Source organism: Dromiciops gliroides, chromosome 4 (assembly GCF_019393635.1).
Source record: "Dromiciops gliroides isolate mDroGli1 chromosome 4, mDroGli1.pri, whole genome shotgun sequence".
Classification (NCBI taxonomy): Eukaryota; Metazoa; Chordata; class Mammalia; order Microbiotheria; family Microbiotheriidae; genus Dromiciops; species Dromiciops gliroides.
Window position 1 is genome coordinate 494,279,489 of NC_057864.1, and position 12,601 is coordinate 494,292,089.

The 12,601-nt window shown below is 48.9% G+C and overlaps 1 protein-coding gene across 4 annotated transcripts in view; it reads right to left on the bottom strand.

Moving 5' to 3' along the window:
• DIP2A (disco interacting protein 2 homolog A) overlaps window positions 1-12,601 on the bottom strand; it is a 113,676-nt gene that overhangs the window by 69,095 nt on the left and 31,980 nt on the right. For all 4 annotated transcript variants that reach the window (XM_044001645.1, XM_044001643.1, XM_044001644.1 and 1 more), the window contains exon 2: window positions 2,908-2,979. In XM_044001645.1, the coding sequence (XP_043857580.1) occupies window positions 2,908-2,979 (72 nt within the window). The remainder of the gene's footprint in view (window positions 1-2,907; window positions 2,980-12,601) is intronic.

The window sequence follows — 12,601 nt, forward strand, 5'->3', positions numbered from 1 at the left end:
AGCGGGTGCAGAGCCCCCTTTTGCTTGTCTTGTGACTGCTGCTGGCATTTCCAGAACTCTATTAAATAAGAGTGGGAAGAGTGGGCATCCTTACTTCACTTTCATATTGACTGCACACGATGTTTGGTTTTGGTTATAGATAGATGCTTTTTGTTTTTTGGTTTTTTGGGGGGTTTTTTTGTTTTTTTTTTTTTTTTTGCAGGGCAATGAGGGTTAAGTGACTTGCCCAGGGTCACACAGCTAGTGTCAAGTGTCTGAGGCTGGATTTGAACTCAGGTCCTCCTGAATCCAAGGCCAGTGTTTTATCCACTGCACCACCTAGCTGCCCTATAGATAGATGCTTTTTATGGAATTAAGAACGGTCCCTCTGTGCCTATACTTTGTAGGGTTTTTATAGCATAAAAGAGTATAGTACTACAGTAAGAGCAACATTGTATGAACAATGGTGATAGACTTGGCTCTTCTCAGCAGTGCAATGATCCAAAACAATTTCTATTTTTTTTTTTTTTTTGCGGGGCAATGGGGGTTAAGTGACTGGCCCAGGGTCACACAGCTAGTAAGTGTCAAGTGTCTGAGGTCGAATTTGAACTCAGGTACTCCTGAATCCAGGGCCAGTGCTTTATCCACTGCGCCACCTAGCTGCCCCAGATCCAAAACAATTTCAAAGAACTTGTGATAGAAAAGGTTCTCAACATCCAGAAAAAAGAACCGTGGATTATGAATGCAGATTGAACCATACTGTTTCTACTTTTGGGCTGGTTTTTTTACCCTTCTTTTTGGAGGTTTTTCCCTTGTGTTCTGATTCTTCTTTCACAATATGACTAATGCAGAAATGTTTAATGTGATGTAATGTACATATATAACCTGTATCAGATTACTTTCCATCTTGGGGAGGAGGGAGGGAAGGGAGGGTGGGAAAAAATTTGGAATTAAAAATCCTATGAAAACAAATGTTGAAAACTATCCTTAGGGGCAGCTAGGTGGCACAGTGGATAGAGCACTGGCCCTGAATTCAGGAAGACCTGAGTTCAAATCTGGCCTCAGACACTTGACACTTACTAGCTGTGTGACCCTGGGCAAGTCACTTAACCCCAATTGCCTCACCAGTTACCTGTAACTGGAAAATAATAAAATACTTTTAGTAAAAAAAAAAAAGTGGAACATCCAGTCTTCCAAGGGCCTATAAGCATTGAATGGGTTCTACGAGGGGTCTTTGGCATTTGAAAGCACCAATGACCATTTTATTAGTTATCCATTAGCATAATTAAAAAAATGATTAATTACTTCAAAAAAAAGAGTATAGTACTTTGTCACAGAATCTTCCTGCCTCTATTGAGATGATGTGGTTTGGGATGTTTTAGGTTTCAATATGATCAATGATATTGATTGCTGTCCAAATGTCGAACTCCCCTTGCATCCCTGGTATAAATGCCACTTGGATATTTCTTGGATAAATCGTCTATTTGATGGGATTTTATTTACAACTTTAGAGTCAATGTTCATTAATGATAGTGGTCTATAATTTTCCTTCTGCACTTTATATCTCCCTGGTCTAGGCATCAGAACTATATTTGTCTCATAAAAGGATTCTGTTGGGTTCTTTCTTTATTGATCTTTGAGGACAGTTTGTGAAATCTGGATACCAACTATTCTTTACAAGTTTGACAGAATTCTCCTGTGAATCCATCAGGAGTTGGTATTTTGTTTGTCTGGTTTTTTCCTGTCGTAGTACCTTTCCAGCTGGATCTATTTCCTTTTCTGAGACTGGGTTTACTTAAGCTCTCTGTCTGGCCTTCTGAGAGTCTGGGTGGGCTACATTTCTGAAGGTCTTCCTCTACTTCTTTTGTGTTCTCAGTTCTGTTAGCACAAAACTGGGCATGGTAGCTACTAGGCAGTTTTAAAATTTCTTCTATGCAGAGCCACCTGCAGGCTCTGTGCCCCAGGGAATATACTAATGGGGACTCCCCAAGAGCAGCCATCTTACCACTGTGTCCTCACAGCAAGCAGCATCCTTTGGCGCTCTGCCCAGGAAGGCATTCAAAGTCCTGATAAGGAGACACCCAGCCAGCACTAAATACTGAGCCCAGATCAACAGAAACCCTGTAATCAGGGTTCCCCCTGCTTTGAAAAAGAGGGAAATCACAAGGAAAACAAGACAGAGACACATATCCTAACGCTATGGTCCAGAGCGATCCAATCACACGGGGAGAATATGCAGCCACAGAGATGGCCTGGAGACATCCCAAGATCTTCAAAGAAATAAATACCAGATGAGGTTCCTCAATTGTCTTTACAAAGGCAGGAAATGAAGGTTAAAAGAAAAAGGTTGTGCTGGTCCCAGAGTCAGGAAGAACTGAGTTCAATACCAGCCTCCGACATTTACTAGCTGTGCGACCCTAGACAAGTCATTTCACCCTGTTTACCTTAGTTTCCTCATCTGTAAAATGAACTGGGGAAGGAAATGGCCAACCACCCCAGTATCTTTGCCAAGAAAAACTTCAAAAAGGGGTCATGAGGAGTTGGACACAACTGAACATTAACGACAAAAAAGATATTCTTAGAGTAACCCCCCAATCTAATTAGTTAGGACAATGAAGTTAACGGATTCTTGTGTTTACATAGTTTTTCTTCAAAGAAGGTTCCATCATACTAGATAATCACAGAAAGGCGAGTTTCCCTTGGTGCTAAGCCTTTTATTACAATGCTCCAGATACAGAGAGATCTGGGCAAAGGAGCCCAAGCACCACGCCTGTCATTTGCCCAAGCACTCCTCCAGTTAAACAGGACATGCAGACGCTGGCCTCGGCACCTACGTGTAGTCACGCTGCCCCTCAGTCAGCTCACAACGTGATCACAACTCAGCGGAAGCCTGGGGACAAGCAGGCTCGCTGCCCCGCGATCGCTTACCTTGAATGAGTGGTATGTAGCGGGCCAGCAGCTTTGCCCTCTTCTTCTCATAGCCTTTTTGAGTGATGTCACCTGAAAGAACAACATTTGGGGAAATCTCAGTTTCAATGGAAAGATTTTCTTTTAGGTTTAAAATCCATCTCCTGCTAAACTATGAACCACGGATGGGGCAGTGCCATTGCTGACCTTCATTCACAGAGAATAGAGGGTTACAGTAGCAAGTCTCAGTCCATTAGAAATGTTATTCTGCTCTTGAGTTTAGTGTGGAGTTGTCTTAGTGTAAGTGATTATCAGTCCTAAAATGGGCATGGGGTGGGCCACAGGGCACAAGGATTCCTTGGACACAAAACAGAAAAAACCCCAAAACCTGCCACATGCACACCTTGCACACAAACCAAGAGACAGACTGTTCCAAGTATTTAATACATATTATCTTACTTAGCCTCACAAAGGAAGTAAAAAAACCCCAAACTCCCAACTTTCCAAGGAGTGAATCTGTCTGCTCTTGCAGAGGCTGGTTTCCTCCTCTTAAAACCTAACTGGAGAACCAGGAGGTCACAAGATGTCCACCCTCCCCATCTCTAAACCAATGACACAAGCAGGAAAATGAATTCCAAGAGGGAGACTGCCCACGAAGGAATATCCAGTCCTAGAAAGTTTGGGATTTTATAATCCCTAAAAAGCTAACATACTTTTGGAGAAAAACAAACAAACAAACAAGTTGGTTTACATACAAATATAATCGAATATGCATACTGAACTAAACTGAGTGTCAGTACAGTCTCTCCTTGGCTTACCAATTGAATTCAGTGTATAGCCTCTCCAAATCAACAGGGGATCATCAGAGGCAGCGGCCATGAGCAAGCAGTTCGGTCTACGATTGAGACTCTTTCCTATATAGCAGCCTGACAGGGTGAAGGAAATCGGCCCATGTGCCCCCAGAGCACAGTCAGCTCTGTTGCCAAGGGAAACAGGTCCCTAACGGGCAAATCCTTAATACTTCAGAGCCCTAAAACTCCAAACGCCATTTCCCCTGGCAGTGACAAGTGTTTAACTCTAAGGTAACAGTGCAAGTCTACCCCAAGTCCATGCCCCCCACCCCTAGGCAAAGACCTTGGCTTAAAGAGCCCCGTGGCAACACGCTGTGCAGAGGGCACGCAGTGCAGGCAGCTCCCACTTCTACCTTCTAACTTCAAAGTCAATGCCTCAGCTTCAGGATCTTCCCTCCAGAAAATCCTCCTTACTAAAGTCACCAGTGAACAGAAGGCATCCAAACAGTCTCAGCATTACTCCTGCAACTTGGCATTACTCAACAACTTAACCTACCCTAGCACAGAACGACCTTTAGAAATGGGGTGCAGAGCATTCGGCCAATACAAAGTGAACGTAACTGCCCACAGGGGTCAGGGCGGCTCCTCAGATCTTCTGATCCAATATGTAAAACCACCCTCTGACCCAAGGGGTCAGATACATGCTGGCTGCCCGACGTTTAATGCTGCCCAATGTGTGGGAGCACACGCCCCGTTATTCCAAGACAGCAAAAGGACATTTGCTGGGAAGCTTACCTCCCACAGGACAGCCAGAAGCCTTCTAGCTACCCGGTCCCCATTCCATCAGGACAGTCAGTCTTCGGACCACAAAAGCACATCTAATATGAGGTTAAAGAAAGAAAGGCCCTGAAAAGCCTGACTGTGGCTTGACCTTCCCGGTGCTATGTCAAGGCCAAGTTCACCAATCCCACAAAAAAGGGGGTGTGAAATGAGGCACCGCACAGCTGGGATTTCTTTGTTTCTTTCTGATATGCTCTGAGGAGGAGTCTGGGTTCTGTGTGTGCCAGGCACTCCCCAGCCTCCCCCAGCACGTAGGCCAGGCCCCAGTGGGATTAACCTCGCATCCTGGGCTCCAGACCCCACTCCATCCTCGAGGCCCGTCTGGTGTGGCAGGGCCCCAGCTGCTGTCATTCAGTCTTCCTTCCCCTGGTTATTAGGGGAGACAAAAGCGGTCTGATGAGCCCAGTCCCAGAAAGCAGCTGGGAACACCTGAGCTCAAAGTTAGGCCCTGGTTTCAGAAGAACTTGACTTCTCAGTCTTTCCCGGGCTATATATTTTATAAATGTCCAAGTTCAGGCTTACATAAAAAGTGAACTTGTAAAGCCCTTCGGTTCAATCCAGTGTTCCCGGGCCTTGCCACTGGTAAGGTTCAGAACAAGCTTTCCTTTCTAAAATACTCGTCACTCCTAGGCTGCCGGTGTGGGCGCACCTGCCCGTGGCCCACGTGTGTCTGCCACATACAAAATCCTGTTTACTTCAAGCAGTGTCTCCATCCTAGAGAAGTTCAGCTGGCGGCTCGGCTCAAGTCTTCTATTCCACTTTAATGAGGCCTCCCAGCCAGCTGGCCCTGATTTCTCCTCCGCTTCAATCATGCAAATCACGAGTCTCAATCTCACCTCATGAAACTCAACAGACATTTGGGCGGATGATGGTTGTAAACTGACCGAAGGGCGGCCTGGCGCTTCAGAGGAGGCCAGCAAATGTCTCCCAAGCAAAGCTAAAGGAAAGACTCGAAGATGATAAGAACTGACATTCACAGAGCACTTCAAGGTGCTTGCCACATATTAACTCATTTCATGTTCACAACAGTCCTGCAGGTAGGAGCAGATAAGGAAACTGAGGCACACTGAGACTAAGTGACTTTTCCAGGGCCATACTAGATATCAGTGGATCTCTGAGGCAAGCTGAGAATTCAGGTCTCCCTGACTCAAGGGCCAACCCTGGCAGCATACCGACTCTGGAAGCCCAGCCACTGCTACTCTATCTTACACAAAGTCTGAAAATGAAAATCACTTCTGAAGCTGAGGAAGACAAATGAACCTGGACGACAACAGGCTCAGTAGAAAGATGGCTGGCACAGCTCTGCAGAGGCCTGAAGAAGGGGCTCAAGGTTTCAGTGCCCTGCACATAGCTATCTTCTGTCCGTCAGTCCCTCACGCCTGAAGAGCCACCTGGCCCGGCACTGCCACGACACTGCCTGTGCACAGGAGGAGCCAGACTGAGTCTCTGTGCTCCCCTTTTTGCCTGGGTGGCCTCAGTCAGAGAATTCCTCGTCAAGCGGCCGGCTGCTCGGGCATGAGCTCGCTGTCGGGCCCAGGCAGCCCAGGAGCACCCTCCAAAAAGCACGGTCCCCTTCCCAGCCTTGGAAGGACTTAGTGAATGCCCGGCATTCTCAAGGCAGAACCTCCACCACCCAGGATTCAATCAAACTGATTGAGACCAGCCCATTTCAGCAACGCCCTACCCCCCCACCCAAGACCTGCAGAGGAGCCTGGCTGGCTTCCTCTCCACCCTGGGAGAAGACTGTGTCCCCACACCTTTCTCCTGCTACAGGGCTTTTGAGCCCCTTCTTTCTCCTGGCTGCCCTCCCGCTGACTAATGGTGTCCTTTTCTCTGTCACCTGTCGGAGCACACCTTGGCACAACACCTGTGGCCATGAGATCACACACAGTACGAGCAGGAGGGGAGGCTCACAGAACCTAGAACGCTGCTCCCTCTTTTTAAGCCCACACCCAAGGGCCTTATTACCTTATCAGGGGAGAGTCTACACCTATCATCTATCACCTATCATCCCCTGACCTCGGGGAGCCCTCCCTGCTAACGGGGGAGGCACGTCATAAACAATCTTGTATATGCAAGATACACATCAAAGAGACAGGTCTGGGCAGCTTCTGCAGAAGGGGCATCTGAACAGAATCTTGAAGAAATAGCAATGACTGTGCTGATGAGCACGATAAGAACAGCTCTAGCGCCTACCGTGAGCCGGGCACAGCGCCGAGCACGGAACCATCATCGTATCTGATGCCCACAAGCCTGGCAGGGAGATGCTGTTACCTTCTTCATTTTAGAGATGAGGAAGTGGATGCAGGCGGAGGTGAAGTGACTCACCCCAGATCCCACAACCAGTCAGTGTCTGAGGCCAAATCTGAATTCAGATTTTCCCGACTCCAGACCTGGGGCTCTACCCACTGAGCCACCTGCTGCCCCTGCCCAGAAGCCCGGGCAAAGAGGAAGTGTTGTGGGTGAGGAATGGTCAGGAGCCAGGCAGCGTTGGGCTGTGCTATGTATGCAGGACGGTGTGACATCCCAAGACTGGGAAGGCAGGAAGGGGCCCGTGTGAGGCCTGGGAAAGCCCTCCCTGCCTGGCCCAACGGGCAGATCTTTGGTTTCCTGAGACCAGCTATGCCGAGATGACCCCTCCCCTATCTAGAGCCTGTCGTGAAGAATATACGTTTTCTTCCACCACACACACTGTTCTTTCTGTGTAACCAACTGTGTACTGTGAATGGCTGTCTTTTTTTTCCATTTCATACAATGTTACTCTGAATAATGTTTAACTTAAGAATGCTGCCCTGAAAATCTGTATAAGACTCTTAGGTGAGGTCAGAGGCAGCTGGGTGGTACAGTGGATAGAGCACTAGGCTTGGAGCTCAAGTCTACCTCAGATACTTACTAGCTGTGTGCCCTGGATGGTCACTTCACCCCTGTTTGCCTCAGTTCCTCATCTGTGAAATGGGGGCACATTGGAGAAGGACATGGCTGACCACTCCGGATCTTTTCCAAGTAAACCTCATGGACAAAAAGTCCCTGCTCCAGCCCTCCCTGCTTCACTCTTTTTTATTTATTTTTTTGGGGGGGGGCAGGGCAATGAGGGTTAAGTGACTTGCCCAGGGTCACACAGCTAGTAAGTGTAAAGTGTCTGAGGCCAGATTTGAACTCAGGGAGTCCTGAATCCAGGGCTGGCGCTCTATCCATGGCTCCACCTAGCTGTTCCCTGCTTCACTCTTTTTTTTTTTTTTGGCAGGGCAATTGGAGTTAAGTGACTTGCCCAGGGTCACACAGCTAGTAAGTATTAAGTGTCTGAGGCCGGATTTGAACTCAGGTACTCCTGACTCCAGGATAGGTGCTCTATCCACTGCGCCCCCTAGCTGCCCCCCTGCTTCACTCTTAAGTGACCCCTCAAGGCTCCCCTGTGACCCTGACCTCCAGAATCCAGGCCGGTGAAGGACAGCCCTCCATTTCACCCTATGCCCACACCCTCCCCCACTACAGGCCCTTCTTTCTCTATCCTCAGAGACCCCTACGGCTCCACTCTGCCCCACAATCCCCTGCCTCCTCGCCGTAGCCTGGGATCACTGCCAACATCTGCTTCACTCCTCTCACAGGCCGCTAGACGGAGTCAGAGGACGTCGTGATGCTTCGGTTCACCACCTGGGCCACCACTGCAGCGGCCACCTCCCCGGGGGGTTCTGTACCCCGTGCTTCAGTGGCTCCCTTCTCCCTGAACCCCATTCAGCAGCCCAACCCCCCCAATACTCCGATGAGAGCTGAGAGCTCCCCTCGTCTCCTCCTCCTCCTCCCATGTCCCCCCAGTCCTATTGCCCAGTTTACGTCAGCATGCACCTGAGACTGCCCCCTCTCTCATCCTCAGCCTCTCCCTACCTAAAGGTTACTTCCTGCACATACCGGCCCTCCCCTCCACCATCCTTAAAGACCCTCACGTGATGCAGCCTTCCCTCCTCCCCTGTGAGTCTCCTCCAGAAGACCGTCTATGCTAAAGTTCTCCACTTCTCTTCTAAACCGACTGAGTGGGGGCAGCTGGGTGGTGCAGTGGGTAGAGCACCGGCCCTGCATTCAGGAGGACCTGAGTTCAAATCCAGCCTCAGACACTTGACACTTACTAGCTGTGTGACCCTGGGCAAGTCACTTAATCCCAATTGCCTCACTAAAAACAAACAAACAAAAAAAAACCCAAACTAAACCGACTGAGTGACTCAAGTCTCTCCAAAGTCGCCCATGATCTCCAAATGGCCTTTTCTCCAGCTTCACCCTTGACTTCCTGGAAGCCCCGGCCTCTCGGCATCATGCTCTTCCCTCAGACGCTCTCTTCTCTCTGGGTTTTCATGCCACTTCTCAACCTGTTGCCAACCCTGATGGATCTTCATCTACTGTGGGTGCCCCCAGAATCTACCCCAGGCCTTCTCTACACTGTCTTATCTGGTGAGCTCTGCTGCTCCTCTGGGCTTACTTATCACCTCTATAGAGAGGGAGGGAGGGAGGGAGGGAGGGAAGGAGAGGGAGAGAGGGAAGGAGAGGGAGAGAGAGAGGGAGGGAAGGAGAGGGAGAGAGAGGGAGGGAGGTATAGATAAGGATGTGTAGATACAGAGGTAGATGCAGACACAGCTGGTAGCCCCTGTCTTTCTCCCGAGCTCCAGTCCACAGAACTGTCAGACTCAATGAGCCAAACCCAGAACTCATTATTTTTGCCCCTAAATCTTTGCCCTCCCGCTCTCTCAAGGGCAGCGTTCCTGTCATCCTTGCCTCCTTCCTTGCCCTCTATCCACCCCACACATCCAATCTGTGGTCAAGTGCACACATTTCTACCTCCCAACATCTCTTGCATACATCCCTCTTCTTTCCTCTGACAATGACCACCATCCTGGAGCCTGGACCTTTGCAGCACACTTCAGATGGGTCCCCCTGATTCAAGCCCCTCTCCACTGCAGTTCATAAGCACAAGTCCAACCACGTTACACCCCACCCTTCTCCCATGACCTCCAGTGGCTCCCCATTAACCCCAAGATCCAATACGAAATCCTGCAAAGTATTTCTCACTGCCAAGACAATTTCCTCTGTACTGTGTGCCCCTAAGCAGAAACAAACCAATTTGCAGATGGGCCAGGTCTATCTGCACATTGGCAGATGGCGTCCAATAGCAGATGGAAAGCTTAATTCAACTCTAATGTTCAAGAACTAATTTAAAGCACACATGCTACTATGTTGGCCAGAGATCTAAAAACAACGAGAACCCTTTTACTGAGTTAAAAAGCTAGATTTGACACTGCTAACTAAATAAAAGTCGGGTTGGGGTTTATTAACGTGGACATTAAACTCTGGTTGGCTCGTTCTCTTGGGGGGGTGGGGGGGGCTCATCCAGCAGAGCCAGCTGGGGCTACCCAGGTGTTCATTCCAGGGAATCAGGGCAAAGGGCCAATGTGGACAAAACCAAAGAGAGGCACAAAATGGGCCTAACTGCCGAGGGGCCGCCTTCCACTTGGCTGATTTCCAAAAGTACCAAAGTCATTTTCATGACTTCCCAACAGGGCACTGGAAAAGCAGTTATGGTGCAAATAAGAATCAGAATGAGGGTCTCCTATCCCAAGTCCAACAAAATCAACCAGTAAAAGATCGGCATTAAATTTTCAATAACCATCTACCAAACCCCACCCCCCCCAGTCATCCACAATGTGATGGAGAACATAACAATTCCCGTCAAACTTAACCAAAAAGAGGCGTGTGTGGCCCGCCCACCCACCCTCCCAAGTCCTCCTGGGGAGGGCACCTAGCCGCCTCCCCTGAGTGGAGGAGGACACCACCAACTCCAAAAGGAAGCTGAAAGGCCCAGGAAGGTGCCACAGCCCCTCTGCCTTGTACTTGTTTGTGTGCTTGCTGCTGCCGGATGAGAGACATGTTAGGAGATGTAGACTATGTGGAAAATCACTACCTGAGGGGACAGATGCACTACCAGAACCTGGCTTTCCAGCCCTGACTGCGATGAAGGCCCATGGGCTCCTGACCAGGAATGGAACTCATTTTCTAAGACTGAGAAGACAGTTGCCGAAAGGCTCCCCTAATTCCTAGACGGGCACTCATCCCGCCCATGGATGACCTCGCGCTTGCTTTTCTTGGCATGGTATATGCATCGAGAGCTTTCTGGAGGGCAGCGCTGTCCGCCTTCATCTTCACATTCCAGCTCAAATCTTCTACAATCCCCCTACATTCTAGCGTTATCCCCACTGGGCACCAAGCTAAGCTTGTTTATACATCTCCCTTATTAGACTGTGACTTCCTTGAGGGCCTTCCTCTGTATCCCCGGCACTTAGCCCTTAAACATAACAGGGCTTGAACAAGGACTACCTCTTTTTACATGGACATGTTGCCTCCTCCGTTGCAATGCCATTTCCTTGCAGCAGGGATTCCGTTTTTCTTGGCACTGGCACACCCAGCACCTAACCCAACTGACTGGCAGGAGGGGTCAGGTATGGAGAATTCCTGAGCCACAGCAGGAGAGGGGCTAACTGGGGTACACCAAGTTCCTGCTGCAAGGAAAGCCAGTCCCAGAAAACAAGAGTTTCTGTGGTTGCCACTTCCTAACCATTAGAAACATAAAAATTAAATGGATCGGGGCAGCGAGATGGTGCAGTGGATAGAGCACTGGCCCTGGAGTCAGGAGGACATGAGTTCAAATGTAGCCTCAGACACTTGACACTTCCTAGCTGTGTGACCCTGGGCAAGTCACTTAACCCCCACTGCCTCACACACACACACACACACACACACACACACACACACACACACACACATATTAAATGGATCGCCCTGTAAAGTTGTGAGCCCCACAGTGTCTGAGGTATCAGAACGGCAGCTTGATGTCTGAGATCTGGACTGGACAGGTCCCTTCTGGCTTGAAGTTTCTATGAAGAAGTGACGCCCTTGCAGGAAGTTCTCTTCAAGTGAAAACAGACCAGATGCTGTGAGAAGCAGCTCATCCAAGCAAGTCCAACCAAGACGCCAGCCTCTTCCTCTCTGCCCAGGAGAGCCTGGCACACACAAGCCCAGTCTGCCGCTTGCTACCATCTTCTTCCCGTGCCCTCTGCTTCTGGGAACAGGAAGCTTTCTAAGCCCAGCTAAGAGTGTGTGGCGTCTCCCGTGGGTGGGCATCTTCTTTCCAACTAATGTCAAACTCCTTCAGAGCAGACAGGCTGGGACTTGCTGACTGCTCCCTGCTGAGCTCAGGCCCCTCACAAGATCCACAAGGTATCTCAGGCAGACAACATCAGTAGAATTACAGGAACCAAGTCCCCCCAGAAGCAGCCCTTGAAGTCTCCTTTAGCCCCTCACACCTCCTCTCAAAGGCTCTTTTGGGTGCTCACAGTCATCAGTGCAGAGACCCAAGCAAGCCACAGATGGCAGGAGAGAAATCGCCAGTTTTCCAGAATGCAAAGATCCTTCCATCTGCACCCACTGCTACACCATCCTCTTTCTGCACTGCAAGGACTCTTCAGCTATGCGTGGCAAACACTTCCTGGCCCCCAGTTTGCTGTGAAACTCTTGCTGCAGAGAGAGGTTGCAAGTAGTACCCCAAGCCATGGCCCTCTCTCGCCACTCCAACAGCAATCCCACGCAGACCCACTGCTCTTGGGAGTAAATAGTCATTACTGTCTACACATACACTCACCCTCTTAGAGGCTGGGCCTTCACCAAAGGGGCTGCAATTTCACTTGGAGCACACTTTGAGATCTTGTGATAAAGTACAAAATGGTCATTTTGCTAAAGCTTGTAATATTCAGTCTTTTGGACTTCAAAGGATGATTGGCAATATTTAAGTGAACTCTTCTGAACTGATCTTTTTCTTCTGTAATATTCTCCCCATGGTTCCTTTTTTAAATTTTATTTTTAAATTCTTTTTCCAATTACATGTAAAGATATTTTTTGAGTTCCAAATTTTTCTCCCACTCTCCCTTCTCTCCTCTCTCCAAAGGCCAGCAAGCAATCTGATATAGTTTATACATTACAATCATGTTAAATATATTTCTACATTAGTCATGTTGTAAGAGAAAAATCAGAACAAGAGGGGAAAAAAA